The following is a 15,358-nucleotide window of genomic DNA, read 5'->3' on the forward strand; positions in this document are numbered from 1 at the left end:
TTTAAAATCGTTGGAGTTTTATTGACGGACATTTAAAATATTTAAAATTCAATGGAGTTCTACTTTCGGACATGAAAATAATTTTAAAATCATTGGAGTTTTATTGTCGGACATGAAAATAATTAAAACTTTATTGGAGTTCTACCTACTGTCGGCCTGTCGGGCACTGGAGTTCTATTGTCGGGTATTTTTAATAATACTTAAAAAAGGAATTCTTATGTCTCTGGAGTTCTACTGTCGTTGGAGTTCTACTGTCGCATACAAAGAAATTTTCAAAAATTATTTAAAATATTGGGGTTCTATTTTCGTTCTTGTTAAAACACCCGTCTACCCTAAAAGCTAAGCTGGCTTATAATAATGTAATAATGATCTAAAAACGTTAAAGAGTATGTATAAAGACTCAAGACTTTAAAATTCAAAATTACCAGATTAGATTACCAACTGCCGCCACTGGCCTGAAAGGTTTTGGACATTCAGGCCAGTGGCCGGGGACTTTCAGGCCACCCTGGCCTGAACGTCGCTGGCCTGGATGTCCGGCACCCTTCTGCGACAGTATTATAATCTCTGCTCATGAAGAAACGAACTCACTGTGACACTGTCACACAATACATCCTGTAATACGAAAGGTTTGACCTTCCCTGCGATTTAAGATTCTCGTGTTTCCATTGTTTACAAACCACACATCCGGAAATTAGTTAATCTTCAAAAACTAAAAAGGGAAATCATATACGTAATAATACTTTCTTGTTGATTTTCCATACATACCGACTGCGCAGGAAGTCTGACGGATATTTGAATTCCTTGTCTCACAATCACATAACCCAGTAGAGCCACGAGTTTCCTGAAATGAACAACATAACCAACGTAAGGCAATATTTGTTTGTTTGTATGTGTGTTTAAACACAACACTTCATCCTGTTCCTACAAAGACAATAAAAGTTGAAGGTTCATTATGGTTTATTCTTACGATCCGCAGATATGAAGGTTATCATTCAAGGAAGTCAACGCTTTGCCAACACAAATGGAACAATCATGTGAAACAGAGAACATGGTTTGAATGAGTCCGGACACAATGGCAAAATTAGAAAAAAAATTTAATGAAGAGAATTATAGTCATAAATACAGTGAAAGAAGCGGCGATTACGAGAATCAAATCAAAAGACGTTGGGAGGAAGGGAGGTATCGAGCAGAAAAAGACAGCACAGTCGTCAGGGTAGAGGGCAGGAATGTTTTGAGCAGCCAATTAACTCCTTAATGAAAATGGAAGAAAAAGGGGGAGGGGGAGGTGAAGTGAGAAAGTGTGTTATGCAAGTTATACTATTAAAAAAAAAGCTATCTGAAGAAATGTCTATTTGCTATCAGAGCCAGGAGGAGAAGTTCCAGGGAACGCTGCCTGAGGGACGCCGGCTGCGGCTGCCGCAGCAGCGGCGGCAGCAGCTGCAGTCATTGCCAAATTGGATGTCGGAGTCTGGCCGGGGAGAGTAAACTGTGGCCGAAAATTGGCCAGATTTAGCCCAGTGAAAGGCATCTGACCGCCCGTCAAGCCAGGTGGAAAGTGGTTCCCAAAAGCAGCTTGTGCTTGCTGTTGGGCGGCTTGTTGGCTTGCAGAGGTGGCGAGACGAGACAAAATTGATCGTTCAGACATCTGAAGACGTTGCGCTACAGGTGGAATTCTAGCCAAAGTAGCAGGTAGACGCGACACATCGGATTTCATGTCCGAGAGAAGCTCTTCCAATTGATTCAGAACCTTATGCAATACCGCGTTGGCTGGCTTGTTACCTAAGAAGAAGAGAAAAAAAAAATCGGTAGAAAAAATTCACAGGTGGAAATTTGAACAGAAAAAAAAAATGTTTACCTGCAAGACTTTCCTTAGAGAGATGTTGGTGGGATTCGGCCAGGCATTCCACTTCGGCGAAGCGAGCATTAAGTGCCATGGCAGGATGGGTTGAATCCTGCGTCAAATTGAGGTAGGCTGCTCTTCGCAATTGCTCTTCAATAACCAAAGCCTGTTCTAATAGCTTGAAGCGTCGGGCCAAAAACTTATTTTTTATTTCCAAGAAATTGCCTTTACCGACGTCCATCTTGAAGGGTTCGTTGATAATGGCATAACGAATGTCGTTCTGAATATCTTGCCATCTCCCATAACCGTGTGTAACGATACCGGCTAAGAGCCAATAGTCATGGCGCCGATGCCAAATTTCGTACTCTCTGCCTGGAACAGCTGCTTTTTCTTCGTTCTGCCACAAGGTGTGAAGTTCGGTGAAGCCTCCATCTGCTATGTTAAACATGAATTTACGCTTGCTACGCTCTTCTTTAGCAAGTTCTTTGTCTTTGGCTTTTTCTTCAGCTGACTTTTCTTCTTTCACAGAGACGATTTTTTCAACCTCCACTTCGGAAGAATCAATTTTTTCTTCAGCCTTGGTCTCTTTTTTGGCCTTTTCCTCGCTCTTGATCTCCTTTTTGCTTTCATCTTCCACTTTGATGGTCTTCGAATTTTCTTCATCAACTTCCATAGTTTCGGAAGGTTCTGATTTAGATTTTTCCTCCTCTTTCTTTTCCTTTTCGTCTACGTGATTTGATTTCTCGTCGTTTTCTTTCTTAATATCGACCTCCTTTTTATCATCTGCCTCTGCTTTGTCTTCTCCGTCTCTTTTCTTGGTTTCTTCATTCGTGGTTGTAGTAGGAGATGGGCAAGCTGTAGATGGCGCTGAGACGGCCGGGGTAGCAGAACTGCTTTCGCCCGATGGAGCCTGAGAAGTTGTTACTTTATCTTCAATGGCTTTGTCCTTGGCAGCGACCAGCTCAGCAGCCCGAGCCGCAACTTCAGGCATACTGTAAAGTCCGTTAATATGTTCGAATTCATGCACCTTTTTGCGAATCAGTGACATGACACCGATTCGCGTCAAAACGTGTTGTCGGTTTAGTCCCTCTCGTGGTACTCCGTCAGCAAAAGTTTCGGCATTATCAGCACCAGGCTCACAAAGATGACGCATGAAGAGTGAAACGTAAGCCTTGAAATTGCGTTCAGACTTGCCCCGCAAATCACGTACCAACCTATCACAATAACAACGTTAATATGGCTCAGTATCTGAATATGAAAAGACACTTGCCATTGAGTGTTGAAAGCATCTTGAGGAGGCATTCCGTAACGCATGACAGCATTCAAGAAAGCTTTGCGTTGTCGAGCATTGAACCCCAAGACCTAATATTAAAAGAAAAAAGTTTAACGGCATGATCACAAAAAAATTAGCAAATCATGAGAAAATGAAGGCGAGAGCCTTTAGCGTCAATTACAACTCAAATAAAACACTCCATGATCTCGCCAAATTATTTTCTGTAGCCCTCAAAATACCTCGGCAGCTGTGGTCCTTCGACGCCACCGTATTTTAAAATCTTTGAATGGGCATTTACAAAAAGACATGAAAAAAGTTAGCAATTTACCTCCATGTTGCCACCAACTCTGGCAAGAAGAGGAGGTAAAGGACGATCTTTTTCATCGCGACGCTCGGTGCCTTTGCGGCGGCGACCACGGCCAGGCTCATCTCCCCGGTCATCAAAGTCATCATCTTCTTTATCATCGTCAGATGCTCCCGAAAAATCAGAGTTGTAGTCCGACACGTTTTCTTGCCAAGAAGTATCGTCACGTCCCTCAACACCGTCATTGTAGTTAACCTTACGTTCCAAGAAAAAACAAATTACGTAAAGGATTGAACTTGTCATTTAAATTGGTAGAAAATAGTCACCTGTTTTCGTACACGCTTTCCTTTACCAAGAGATCTAGCAAGATCCTCTTGTTGTTGTTCGTAGTGATGACGGAGAAGCTTCTCCCAGTAAGCAGGGTCGGTATTTTCTGCTTCTTGCTTAATAATTTCAGTATCCTGATCCTCTTCATCATCTCCTTCTTTCGTGACGTAGGATGCCACCTTGAAAGAGGATAAGTAATCGTTGGCCCAACTCTCTTTTTGCTCTATGCCCTCATTTGAGCGATCAACTAGCTGATTGATGGCTTCATCGTCATAATGGATGGCTTCATCCTCCTTGCCTTCTTCTTCTTTGAAAAGTTCTTCCGTACCGAACCTAAGGATATCATCAAGTTCTTGTTTGGAAAAAGTTCCTTTGGCTCCCATTCCAGGTCGGACGACCAAATGAGTCAACATCATCTTCTTCTTTGCCACCTGTGTTACTCTTTCTTCGACTGAATTACGAGTAACGAATCGATAGATCATGACCTAAATACAAAACAAAATAATGAAATGACATTTTTAAACTAAAGAACTGTTATCAGTACCTTGTTGGCTTGTCCAATACGATGGGCTCGTGAAAAAGCCTGAATATCATTGTGGGGATTCCAATCGGAATCGTAGATTACGACCGTATCAGCCGTCGCCAAGTTAATACCCAGACCACCTGCTCGTGTGGACAGCAAAAACACAAACTGCGGAGCTCCGGGCGCATTGAAGCGATCGATGGCATCCTGACGCAAAGTACCGGTAATTCCACCATCAATGCGCTCATATTTGTACTGCTCTCCCTCTAGAAAGTCTTCTAAAATGTCCAACATTTTTGTCATTTGTGAGAAAATGAGGACACGATGTCCCTGTTCTTTCAATACTCGAAGCATTTTTGAGAGCAAGACAAGCTTTCCTGAGGCTTTCACCAAAGCGGTGGTCTCGTACATGCCATTTTGTAAACAAGGTGCTTCTTGAGATGCAACTGGGAAAAGGTATGGATGGTTGCAACACTTCTTCAAGTCCATCATAATGTTGAGCAACGAGACTTGTTGACCGCCAGATCGGGAATTGAGGGCTTCAAAGTTACGTGTCAGAACATACTTGTAGTACTTCTTCTGCATAGGCGACAATTCGACTCGAACGATGAATTCGGATTTCGTTGGCATGTTCTTCAAGACGTCGGCTTTAAGACGACGCAACATGTGCGGGCCAAGCATATCGTGCAGGCGTTTCACTTGCTCTTCCTTTGCTAGATCAGCAAACTCGTTTGTGAAGGCCAACAGATCGTTAAATTTATCTGGGCACAGAAAATTGAGCAAGTGAAACAACTCCTCTAAATTGTTTTGCAACGGCGTTCCAGTCAGAAGAAGTTTGTAGCGAAGGTTATAGCTGTTGAGGATGCGGAAAAATTTGGACTGATTGTTTTTCAAGCGATGAGCTTCGTCGACGACTAAAACAGCCCATTCGATTGAGTTCAAGAGAGCGGCGTCTATCGATACCAATTCGTAGCTGGTCAAAAGAACATGGAACTTGACCGAATTCGTCCGAATTTTGCAAGCTTTGTTGCCTCCGCGGACGGCACCTTCTTCAAACGAAAGTTCGTGCTCGCGAATGACAACTCGCGAGTCTTTGTCTCCAACGTAAGTTACGACGTAAAAGTCGGGGGCCCATGTTTCAAATTCTCGTTCCCAATTGATGATGGTCGACAGAGGTACTGCTACCAAAAAAGGTCCACGACAGTGTCCTTCCTTGTACAAAGAATAAAGAAACGTGATGGTCTGAATAGTTTTTCCCAGACCCATTTCATCGGCAAGAATCGTATCGGTGCCTTGGCCCCACGAGTAGCGCAACCAGTTCAATCCTTCCATCTGGTAAGGGTGCAATGCCATTCCTGATGCATCAATATATTCAGGTTGGCGTTCCCATTTCCGGCTTAAGTTGCTAATTGGCTTCTCAGGTGGAGGATTATAACGGCGTGGTGTTTCACGTTCTTCCTCAGCGGCTACCTCCTTGGATTTCCCTTTCTTGTGAGATTTCCCTTTACTTTTTTTCTTCGCCGGAGTATCCACTCCACAGGCAACTCGCAGGTCAAAGTACTCTTCGATTCCTCGTTTAAGGCCAGGGATTTCGACTTCGGTACCTTCCTCTTCCCAGGAAGCCATATCGTAGTTTAATTCTCTCCATTTAACAAGATAAAGCGTACGATTGTCACGAAGCGTACGGTGATTAATAACGCGATGGACGACCAACCATTCCGGTCGGATTCCGTAACGATAAAATCGGTTATCCAAGTCCATTTCTTCGAAACCTTCAATTCTCTTCTTTTGCCATTTTCGAGATGAGTTGACCACTTCTTTCTCTCCTTCAGGCTTCTCTTTCTCTTTTTCCTTCTCTTTCCCTTTCCTTCCTTTCTGAGCTGCTGCTGCTTCTTCTTCAGCTTCAAGAGCTTCGTCTAGGTCCACTTCTTCGCAGTCCAGTTTCGGTGGTTCTTCCATGTCAACTTTTCTGATGTAGTAACGATACATGGCTCCATGAAACACCTCCAACTGAAGCTCGGCAATCCACGAACAGTGCCAGTAAGATTTTTCATGCCATTTGACGAAAAATTCGCGTAGACGAGGTGGGATCTTGCGAGTTTTGGCGTCAGGTGCTTCTTCTTTTTCTTTTACCGGTTCCTCTTTGGTTTCAACCCAACGCCAGGTAAGAATCTTGCTCACCTTGTATGGCAAAGTCTTTGCGGAGCAACGAGGACACTTCCAATCACCATCAGGAATTTCCGACAACGGTGGATTGAGGCAAAATGTGTGATAAGCAGAAGTGCAGGAGTCACAACACAGTAGCTCACCACCATCTTTACAAATGCGACAGAACTCGCTGTGTTCGTCATCATCCGCTGCGTTCCTGCCAGCTTTTTCAGTGATAGTAGCAGCCGTAATACCTAGACAAATTCAAATGTTAATAATCAACTTTGGCAATATATTTTTTCAGCTATTAGTTTTTTTACCTTCTCCTTCGCAGTGTGGGCATGACCACCTGCCTTCTGGAGCTTCTTCCAATTCGGGGTCAAAACATACTAAATGGTAAGCTCTCGGACAAGTGTCACACAAGATGATTTCTCCTCCTTGTTGGCAGACTTCGCAATAATCTTGGTGATCTGTTTCGTACCCATCACCCTCTTCGGATGGAAATTTGGCCGTTGTCCGAGTCTTTTTCTTCTTCTTGTTTTTGTCGCCGATTTTCGTTTTAGCTTTCTTACGTGGAACTGCTGGAGCTGCAACTTTAGAATGGAGTAATGAAGACAACTATTGAAGAATAAAATAAAATATGAATCTTACCTTTAGATTCTTCCACAACCTTAGAAGCCTCTTCAGCTTCTTTCAACATTTGTTCAAATTCTGCGTCGGAGTCTTTTTCATCTGCACTCACATCATCTGAGCTAGTTCTCTTGCGCTTGCCCAGCTTAATTTTGATGGTGGGAACTTTGCCTTTTTTGCCAGCACTTGTGTTTCCACCTTTAGTCGGCTTTCTACTACGCTTTTTACGTCCTTTCTCAGCGAATTCATCGTCATCATCTTCATCATCATCAGGTAGTTCGGGCTCTTCTCGACCCGACGCTGCACTGCGAGAGCTACGCAATGGCCGACTCGAGCTAGCTTCAACAGCTTCTTCTTCTGCAGGTGTATCATTGCCTTCAGGAATAGTAGCTGAAAATTCTCTCCATTTTGCTGCAACAAGCATCATTAGCTTTGACATGGGGACCTAAGCAACACACAATAAGAGATTTGTAAATATATTGAAAAATAATGAGAAACTCAAACATACTTTTGGGTTTTCTTTTTGCAGCAATGGCCGAACATGTTGCTGGAAAAGTTTGTAATTGTTAAGATTTTGAAACTCGGCATTTTCATAATCAATCTCCACATCAGTCAGACCAAAAGTTGAACAGACTTCCTCAACACTCGGCATCCCAGAATCTGTAGTTGCTGCACTTTGAGTAGGTGCTGCTTTTGAAGCTTTAGTTTTCTTTTTAGAAACTGGCTCATCCACAGGCTGTTCTTCTTCTGCTTCACTGGGTTCAGCACTTTCGACTTTCTTCTTCTTTTTCTTCTTTTTGCTCTTCTTATCTTCATTGCGGGACTTGTGCTTTTTGGATTTTTTCTTCTTTTTTCCACCACCAGTGTCTGGGTCAAAGTCATCATCATCATCTTTTTCGAGGCCATCAGAATCCATCATGGACTGATCTTCGTCTTCATAACCACCTCCTTTGATAATCTCGTCTTCTTCGCCTTCTCCACCATCACTGTCTTCACCTGCAAAATGACGTGAAGCCATATTCACAACCGGCTCTTTCAAGTCTTAACACTCGGTTTCAATCGCTTGATCGATTCGGCAAGTCAAAACACAACGAAACTTCACAATAGTCAAATCAAAATTTCTCTCTTAATACTTATGAAAAACATATAAAACGACTTCCATCGAATCGTACAACGAACTCCCCTAAGCGGCGTTTCGCATGTGAAGACGAAGAATGGCTTACAAAGGCCAGTGCACCCCAAAACGAAGCCCTCCCTCCCTCCTCTAATTTTTGTTCTTTTTATATTTTTTTACAAACGATCGATTTCAAAATCTGACAAAAAGCTAAACATTTAAATTTATGAAATATGGTTTTTACCTGCTTTATGGGCTGATTCTGGATCGAAAGAGGCCATGGAGTGGTATATTTCAATAAAATTTCCTCAGATGATCAAGTTAAAAAAATAAAGTGGAAAAAACTCGAGCGGTGTACCAGAATCACAAAACAAGCAGCAGCACTCTCCGCACCGTTTGGGGGCAAATCTACTACTAGCGCCACGATGCGCTGAGCGGTAACGTTCTAAACTTGAAGGCACCTCCAGTTCCGGTGGGGAGATTGGGGTGGGACTGGTCGTTGCTTAGCAACCTTTTCAACTAATAATAATTTTTTCTTCATTTTCTTTTTTAACGCATCAAGGGATTTTGCATGTCTCGTTGTAGTTGGGGTAACGTAAAAACGCTTCGAATGTGACGGCAGATTTTCACAAAAAAGAGCAGAAATGGCTGGACCAGGTGCGCTCAAAAACACTGTGAGGTACGTTAATCGGTTCCGATGACTCTATAAATCAGATTCTTGCATAAATTTACCGCATTGCATCTGAGCCGTATATTTGCATTTCCTCATTCTCTATCGTCCAAATTGTCTGTAAAGGGAACGAGAATTTCAAACCGAAACCTCGAAATCGGGTCGATCGATCAAAAAGAATCACGTCACCCCTGCTGAAAGAGAAGGTTCGTATACTCTATCGTGAGATGATGAGATACCTTATTCCTCCCCCCCCCCCTCTCTTCCAAGACTTCCATCTCTGGCTACGTTTTGACAAGCCCTATATGCAAAGGTTGGAATGGAAGGTTCTGGAATTTCGATCGTGGGTTGTTGATAGCGGACGAAGACGAACGAGAAAAAGAAAAGATTAGATGGAAACATTTTTGTTTTTGTCTTTAAATAAAATAACGCTTTTACTTCTTTGATGAGATTTTATAGGATATGTCGGCCGGAGACCGAGAGCCAATCGGTGTTCATGCCAACGGCTTCCGCCCATCCCAAAAAGAAATGATCCTGTCCCAGCTCCCTATCCTCCTTCCCACGACAACTACATCGATTATAACGCTAAACATGTGGATCCAATTCACTGTCACGAGCCTAAGCTACAGATAGTTGATTCCAAAGATGGGCACGTTATGGATCTGGAGAAATCAGGACTTGTTCCACACTACACTACAAAATCGGTTTTAAGTGAAATAAAATTAGGAATCCGAAAACAATTAATCTGATATTCCCCTTACCTTGAGTAGACTTTCGGACGAGTGCCAAACTATCTCAAATTCGGCCACACCCATTCGCAGCACGGAGATTCGTCAAATGTCCAATCACGATCGGAAACGGCGAAAGAGCGCCCTAAAGCGGCTACGCGAGTCGTCAACAAGGAGATTGAGGTCAGGCAGATGAATTCGGTCGTGATTTCTCACTGCAATTTCTAACGCGTCCAATTGACGCTACGTACTATTATTTAACAGAAGCTTCAGCAGCGGTGGATCGAGCTCGAGAAGCGTTTAGGATTGATCAGTTTCTCCCGACCGGATAAACGCGAGGCAATCGAGGACGAGTTGCGGAGCATTGAATTGAATCTTCGCATGGCTGTCTCTGGTTAACCGTAGTTCCGAACTTTATATTGTTACAGCTTGAGTTGCTGGCACAACACGAGAAATATCTTCCTCTTCTAGTAGCACTTGACCACCTGTACATTCTGTTAATGGCGTGTTATTAGCTAAGAATCAAAGGAATAAACACAAAATCTGATTGAATAAAAGAAATGGCATAGAATCTTTTATTAGACCAAATTTGGGGTTTCTTTAAAAAACACTTTTTCGCCGGATTGAAAAATGACATTGATTTGCGGGGAAAAACCAAGTCAACACTTTTTGAAGACTGAAGAGGGAAAAGAAAGTTAGTTTAAGGTAGCAAAAACAATAGAACGGGGGGGGGGGGGGTCAAGACAACGTAGAATTAGTGTGACATGAAGCTTTGGACAGAGATTTGGAAGAGACAGGTGCGAGGGGGAAAAAACTGATGAAATAACGTAAACAATTTTGACAAAACGAATTGAAAGCAAAAACTCTACGAGTCGTTCACTCAACATGTCTAGAAAAATGGCAGACTACACTAAAAACAAGAAAGAAAGAAAAAACGATCGAACAAAGAGAAGAAGAAAGAGGGAACACAACTGAGATGGACTGGTCCGTGAGACGCGACCCGTAGTGCTTTTCTTGTTTACACATAAGAACAAAAAATTTTCTTGACATTTCGATTCACGTTAACCACGACATGGACACTTTTTTTTTTTACTATTTTCTGAATTGGTAGACAATTTTTTCTTTAAAAAAGTTTGAAGGAGCATTGATCAAAACGGAGAAAGTACGGACCTGCAAACGGATTTTGTAAACAAAGATCCGCGTAGACTGATGACACGAGATCTGTCGGAACAGTGTTTTTCTTGTTTGCTTAAAAAAGAAGAAGAAACACAATGAAAAGTGGATTGTGGTGTGGTCAAAGGCGTGAGAGGGCACGAATCGCGTTTTTCGTTTGTACATTTTTCGTTCAAAACAGGGCGCGGTGGGCGAGAAGAGACAAAAGCATTGCAGCAGGCAGCTTGTTGGCATAATTGGATCAGAGGCAGTCCACCAAACGACGGACATGTTCGCGTCATTTCCTTCGTCCTTCCTCTACATTCGGGTTGCCAGATGACCTGTGTTTTCCAACGTAGATTCGTAATACTGAAGCAAACTAAAAAACAACTGAACAAATTCCTCGCGATGAATGTTACGACAGGAAAAGGAATAACAAGACACAACGAAACCACTAAGACGCGCGCGCTACTATTTTAAAAATACGGATAAGGGGAAACATAACTGTGTAAAGGAGATTGGAACCGGATCGAACGAGAACCGGTGATTGTGAACGAAATCTGAGGACAACAAATGTAAGGGAAACCAGAGAACAACCCGAATCATCGGCGTTCGATGGGACTTGGTCTGCCGACAGGATGTCGTGAATCGGAACCTTCGCGCCTGGCATTCATGATCTGTTGACTCGATGAATTCGATTGAGTCATTGTCATGCCGGAGTAAGAACCTGGATGGTGTGTAGGGGCTGATAAAGGTGGCGACACATAAGGATACGATGATTGTAGTTGAGAAGGTGTGCTTCGGGCTACTTCAGGACGCATCTCCGGCGTTGAAGATGGGCTACGAAGCACTGTTAGATTTCTGCTTTCAGACATGAAGCTGGACGATCCCTGAACCGGTGACATGGTCGATGGTATACTTATGGCTCCGCCAGAAAGAACAGGATGGTAAACGGAATTCATTCTGAATTTTAATTAAAAAGTCGGTTAAATTCACACATAGAAATAATAAAATAACAAAAACGCACCTCGAAGAAACAATGACCGGACTGGGTACAACACGATCGCTCTGATGACTCGAGCTAGCGGGACTTCTATGGTTACCGTGTGCCATGGAAAACGCATTTCCTGCCATAGAGGCTGACAAATGTTCAGTCATGCTGATTCCGTTCTCCATATGAGGCATGTAAAGCGTTCCCCGATTATTGCGTTCTCGTTCTTGCGGAGAAGAGCGTAGTGCTACGTGGACAGCTGGATGCCCTGGACCTACACAATTGTGTAAAGATATATTTAGTCGTAGTTTATAGATACCAAGAAAAGAGAAAATAGCCCATTTATCGTAACTTCATATTGTCCAGGATGAAGCATAGTTTAACAAGAAAAATAATGTTTACCTGGTGTAGATCTATCAGGCGTATTAGTAACGGTAGTCGCATAAGCCATCTGGCTGGACTGAAGTGGTACAGACAGTCTGGCATTGACAGCTAATAAATGGTCTCTTCTTCTATGCAGATTGGCAACGTGATCCTCGAGTCGCATATTCTCTTCCTTGAGATTGTGCAGGCAGGACAGCAATGAAGCAACTAAAATGACGGTAGATGAATTTCACGCTACAAAATACATATGTAACCAAAAAGTCTTACTGTCAAAGTGCTGAGCTTGTTCCATTAAAAACTGGCTTCCTTGCTCCCACTGTCGCTCCAAAAGTTGTTCCAGACTATGCGGGAAAGAAGGAGCACCACCACTTGACGGCACCTTTAACGACGGAGAAACGGTGCGTAGCGGAAAAGGTACTCCAATCAGGTTTGTGGTACTAATCGGGGAAGATTCACCCGTAACACTATGGGCTTCCACTTCGGCGACCAATGTGTCCGTCATTTTCTGAGCGACACTAGAATTAGGATTCAATTGATTTCCCAACATATGCGGTGCGGTAATGCCATTTCGAATGAGGTAGTGACTGTTTTCCTTGCCATGGATGGAGGAACTTGGATTATCCTTATATTGGTTGAGATCTTTTGTTCCAGAATTCATGACAGGGATCGTTGGAAAAGATGTTATAACTGGAGGCTCTTGTGCCTTACTAGCGTTAAGATTCTCTCTGGGCAATTGATTCTGAGAAGGACTATCCCTTCGCATATTCTCAGTAGCTTGTGATGTTTGTTGGTTGACATGAGCAGGCATAAAATTATCTCCCTGACGATTGATTGCTGCCGGTAAGCGATGTTGTTCATCGTTTGTGGAAGGTGTGCTTTTTGTAGCTTTTTTCCTCCTTTTGGGTTGCTGTTCAACTCCGGCAGAATCGGGACTACTGGGTGGTGAGTCCGGCACTACAGGAATACTCACTTTGGGAGCACGCCCTCTCCGAGGTTTCTTGGCCGGCACTGCTGACGGAAGTGGTCTCGACTCCTTTACCACACTTTGATACGTGTCGTCGTAATTCGATTTTGCCTGATCCATGTGAATTTGACTACTGCCACTAGTCGACGCGGAGATAATCAAGGGAGAGACGGCTCGCTGAGGTACTAGTTGTGATGACTGCACCAGAGTGCTGGAGTTTTCCGACGGAACAGCAGACGCACTAGAAACTATAACACTGTGAACCATCGATGAGTTGGCTTCAGATGCAATAGGAGTCTCAACTTTGACAGCTACCGAGCCTTTGGTACATTGTTCACTAACCAAGAACTGCTCTGAAGCTGAAGCATGACCTGGATCTGATATGTTCGATAGTGTAGATTCTGTGTCATTGCCACCTTGGCTGGTTGGGCTTGCTGAACGAATGGAAACTTTTCGACGAGACGTTCGACTTTTATCCAATTTGTTTGTCGTATTAGGTCCTTCTGCGGAAGTAGAAGGAATGCTGCCTGAAAGTTTGGAGCTGTCGTTAAATTTGTCGTTCTTTTTCATTCCGCTCGCAGAGGATGTTTCCGAGTTACGGGCATTTTCCTGTTTAAAGTTGTCACTAGGTTCGTGTCTGTTTACTACACCACTGTTGTTTTGATCATTCATCGACACCCTTGGGCCGGGTACTAAACCAACCCCAGCAAGTACATTGGCAAAAGGAAGTCCTTCATTCTTAGACGATTTCATCTTAGAGTCATCATTTGCACTGGGCCCTTCAACGATGACAGATGAAGATTCCCGATTATTGCTAGCCTACAATCGATATTGTTTTATGTTAGAAATATGAACGGCATTATGACTTTTCAACACTTACCTTGGGAGACGCTTGGGTGGTTGATTTTCTACCAGGTTTTTTACGCTGCTTCTCCTTTGATCCATTGCCACTGTTGGCAGGAGGAGGTTGTCCACCCCAACTTGACCCGCTAGCCTGAATCGGGAGAGACTTTTCAGAAGCATTGGGATCGACAGGTGCACCAACTGGAGGTAAAGGTTTAAACGCTGGAATCGTTTTCAAGTTAGCGCCCTTTTTCTAAAATACAAAATGGAGTCTATAGGAAAACACTTTTGTAGCAGAATTGCAATTAATTTGAACACACCAGCTTTCCATAATGGTGTGGGCAATATCCACAATATTTCACATTGTCCATGTAGTTTCCAGCCTCTTCACACAGCAATCCCTGAGCTTGGGCACAAGTAACATGGAAATGGAGTTTACACCCTTGTTTATTGCAGTTCATGCAAGCTCCAATTTTAGATTTTGATTCTCTTCCTTGAGTTTCACAAATATAGCAGCCCTAAGAAAGATACCCGATTATAATGAATCATAAACAAAATATGTCACAAGCACCAGCATACCTTGTTGAATCTTTCTGGAGGAACCATGCTCAAAATTATGGGCTCCATGGTTGAAACATTACCAAATCTGACTTCAGGGATGTACAGAGCACAAACAACATGTGCCCAACCTGTGGTAACAGTGTCTGTGCGTTTTAGAGCACCGTCTTTGCTAGGACACAATTCACATCTCTGCTTTAAATAAATCCTTTTTATTAGCTATATTGAATTTTTGTTTTGCTTGTAAATGTAGCTCACCACTCTAGCAGCCCTCTCTTGGGATTCACATTTTCTGCAAAACCACGGTCCTGAGGGTACCGTTACAATTCCATAACAAGCTATAAAAACAATCAAACAATCTCATTCAAGTTGCTTCATTTTCTTGTTAACAGTTACCACTATTAATTAAAACACATTTCTTGTAGTTTAGGCATATTAAGATTTACCTTGATGGACAGCAACAGTACATCCTCCTCCGTCGCAGTATACCAATGGATTTTCCGTCCAGCCCCGATCATCGGAGCATACACAACACCCACCAACCATCTCCTTCATGTTGTGCACCAGCGAATTAATTGAAATTTCATCGGAAAAAGCACGGTTTCAACGAAATATGTTTTAAATTATAGGAATTAACATTCCTTTTGGGTGTAGACGTTTAGGCATTTGGGGGCGATAAAAGCAGAAGTCTGAAACACGACGCCATGTTTATATCGATATCTGAGCTTAACTGAAGTGAAGCTAACATTTTATATTCCTCATTTTTAACTAAATTCTTTTAAATGATTATAAATAAAGTTTTAAAATGCCAAAAACTTAATTAAATCTAGATTTTACAACAACAGTTTTAATCGCGTTATAAGTTTGCATTAAAATAGCATCTATCGACATCTAGTGCCCAGTTTTAAC

General features: G+C 42.7%; 3 protein-coding genes across 8 annotated transcripts; 1 reads left to right on the forward strand and 2 right to left on the reverse strand.

Moving 5' to 3' along the window:
• Nucleotides 1-939: 939 nt before the first annotated feature.
• On the reverse strand, nt 940-8,559 carry LOC124312034 (chromodomain-helicase-DNA-binding protein Mi-2 homolog). Of its 2 annotated transcripts, none has more exons than XM_046776433.1 (10): nt 8,404-8,559; nt 7,554-8,041; nt 7,067-7,490; nt 6,736-7,002; nt 4,289-6,669; nt 3,744-4,229; nt 3,442-3,672; nt 3,111-3,202; nt 1,856-3,054; nt 940-1,779 (listed from the first exon to the last, which is right to left on the reverse strand). In XM_046776433.1, exons 1-10 carry the CDS (start codon nt 8,438-8,440, stop codon nt 1,349-1,351), a joined length of 6,036 nt encoding a protein of 2,011 aa, XP_046632389.1. In that variant the 5' UTR covers nt 8,441-8,559; the 3' UTR covers nt 940-1,348. The 2 variants fall into 2 exon arrangements, with proteins under 2 accessions (XP_046632389.1, XP_046632388.1); XM_046776432.1 differs by having other exon boundaries at nt 6,736-7,008.
• A 55-nt stretch (nt 8,560-8,614) lies between these two features.
• LOC124312175 (enkurin-like) lies at nt 8,615-10,295 on the forward strand. 3 transcript variants are annotated; one of them, XM_046776679.1, is made up of 5 exons: nt 8,615-8,838; nt 8,956-9,035; nt 9,280-9,533; nt 9,600-9,758; nt 9,822-10,295. In XM_046776679.1, exons 1-5 carry the CDS (start codon nt 8,804-8,806, stop codon nt 9,954-9,956), a joined length of 663 nt encoding a protein of 220 aa, XP_046632635.1. In that variant the 5' UTR covers nt 8,615-8,803; the 3' UTR covers nt 9,957-10,295. The 3 variants fall into 3 exon arrangements, with proteins under 3 accessions (XP_046632635.1, XP_046632636.1, XP_046632637.1); XM_046776680.1 differs by having other exon boundaries at nt 8,624-8,838; nt 9,289-9,533; XM_046776681.1 differs by having other exon boundaries at nt 8,630-8,838; nt 9,600-9,740.
• LOC124312056 (protein AF-10-like) lies at nt 10,119-15,259 on the reverse strand. 3 transcript variants are annotated; one of them, XM_046776488.1, is made up of 10 exons: nt 14,896-15,258; nt 14,708-14,787; nt 14,471-14,644; nt 14,212-14,409; nt 13,929-14,144; nt 12,352-13,867; nt 12,103-12,291; nt 11,737-11,974; nt 11,286-11,672; nt 10,119-11,249 (listed from the first exon to the last, which is right to left on the reverse strand). In XM_046776488.1, exons 1-9 carry the CDS (start codon nt 15,002-15,004, stop codon nt 11,312-11,314), a joined length of 3,081 nt encoding a protein of 1,026 aa, XP_046632444.1. In that variant the 5' UTR covers nt 15,005-15,258; the 3' UTR covers nt 10,119-11,249; nt 11,286-11,311. The 3 variants fall into 3 exon arrangements, with proteins under 3 accessions (XP_046632444.1, XP_046632445.1, XP_046632443.1); XM_046776489.1 differs by having other exon boundaries at nt 10,119-11,672; nt 14,471-14,641; nt 14,896-15,259; XM_046776487.1 differs by having other exon boundaries at nt 10,119-11,672.
• Nucleotides 15,260-15,358: the final 99 nt, after the last annotated feature.

Source organism: Daphnia pulicaria, chromosome 8, assembly GCF_021234035.1.
Source record: "Daphnia pulicaria isolate SC F1-1A chromosome 8, SC_F0-13Bv2, whole genome shotgun sequence".
Taxonomy (NCBI): Eukaryota; Metazoa; Arthropoda; class Branchiopoda; order Diplostraca; family Daphniidae; genus Daphnia; species Daphnia pulicaria.

Bases quoted from the DNA above. Each gene is read 5' to 3' on its own strand.
- LOC124312034 (XM_046776432.1), bottom strand. From the start codon at position 8,440: ATGGCCTCTTTCGATCCAGAATCAGCCCATAAAGCAG. The intron at 7,009-7,066 runs GTAAGATTCATA...TCCATTCTAAAG, and splicing joins GGTTGTGGAAGAATCTAAAG to TTGCAGCTCCAGCAGTTCCA. The intron at 1,780-1,855 runs GTAAACATTTTT...TCTTCTTCTTAG, and splicing joins CTCTAAGGAAAGTCTTGCAG to GTAACAAGCCAGCCAACGCG.
- LOC124312056 (XM_046776488.1), bottom strand. From the start codon at position 15,004: ATGAAGGAGATGGTTGGTGGGTGTTGTGTATGCTCCGATGATCGGGGC. The intron at 13,868-13,928 runs GTAAGTGTTGAA...TATCGATTGTAG, and splicing joins CCACCCAAGCGTCTCCCAAG to GCTAGCAATAATCGGGAATC. The intron at 11,673-11,736 runs GTGCGTTTTTGT...ATTAAAATTCAG, and splicing joins CCGGTCATTGTTTCTTCGAG to AATGAATTCCGTTTACCATC.
- LOC124312175 (XM_046776679.1), top strand. From the start codon at position 8,804: ATGGCTGGACCAGGTGCGCTCAAAAACACTGTGAG. The intron at 9,534-9,599 runs GTTTTAAGTGAA...TACCTTGAGTAG, and splicing joins CACACTACACTACAAAATCG to ACTTTCGGACGAGTGCCAAA. The intron at 9,759-9,821 runs GTCGTGATTTCT...ATTATTTAACAG, and splicing joins AGGTCAGGCAGATGAATTCG to AAGCTTCAGCAGCGGTGGAT.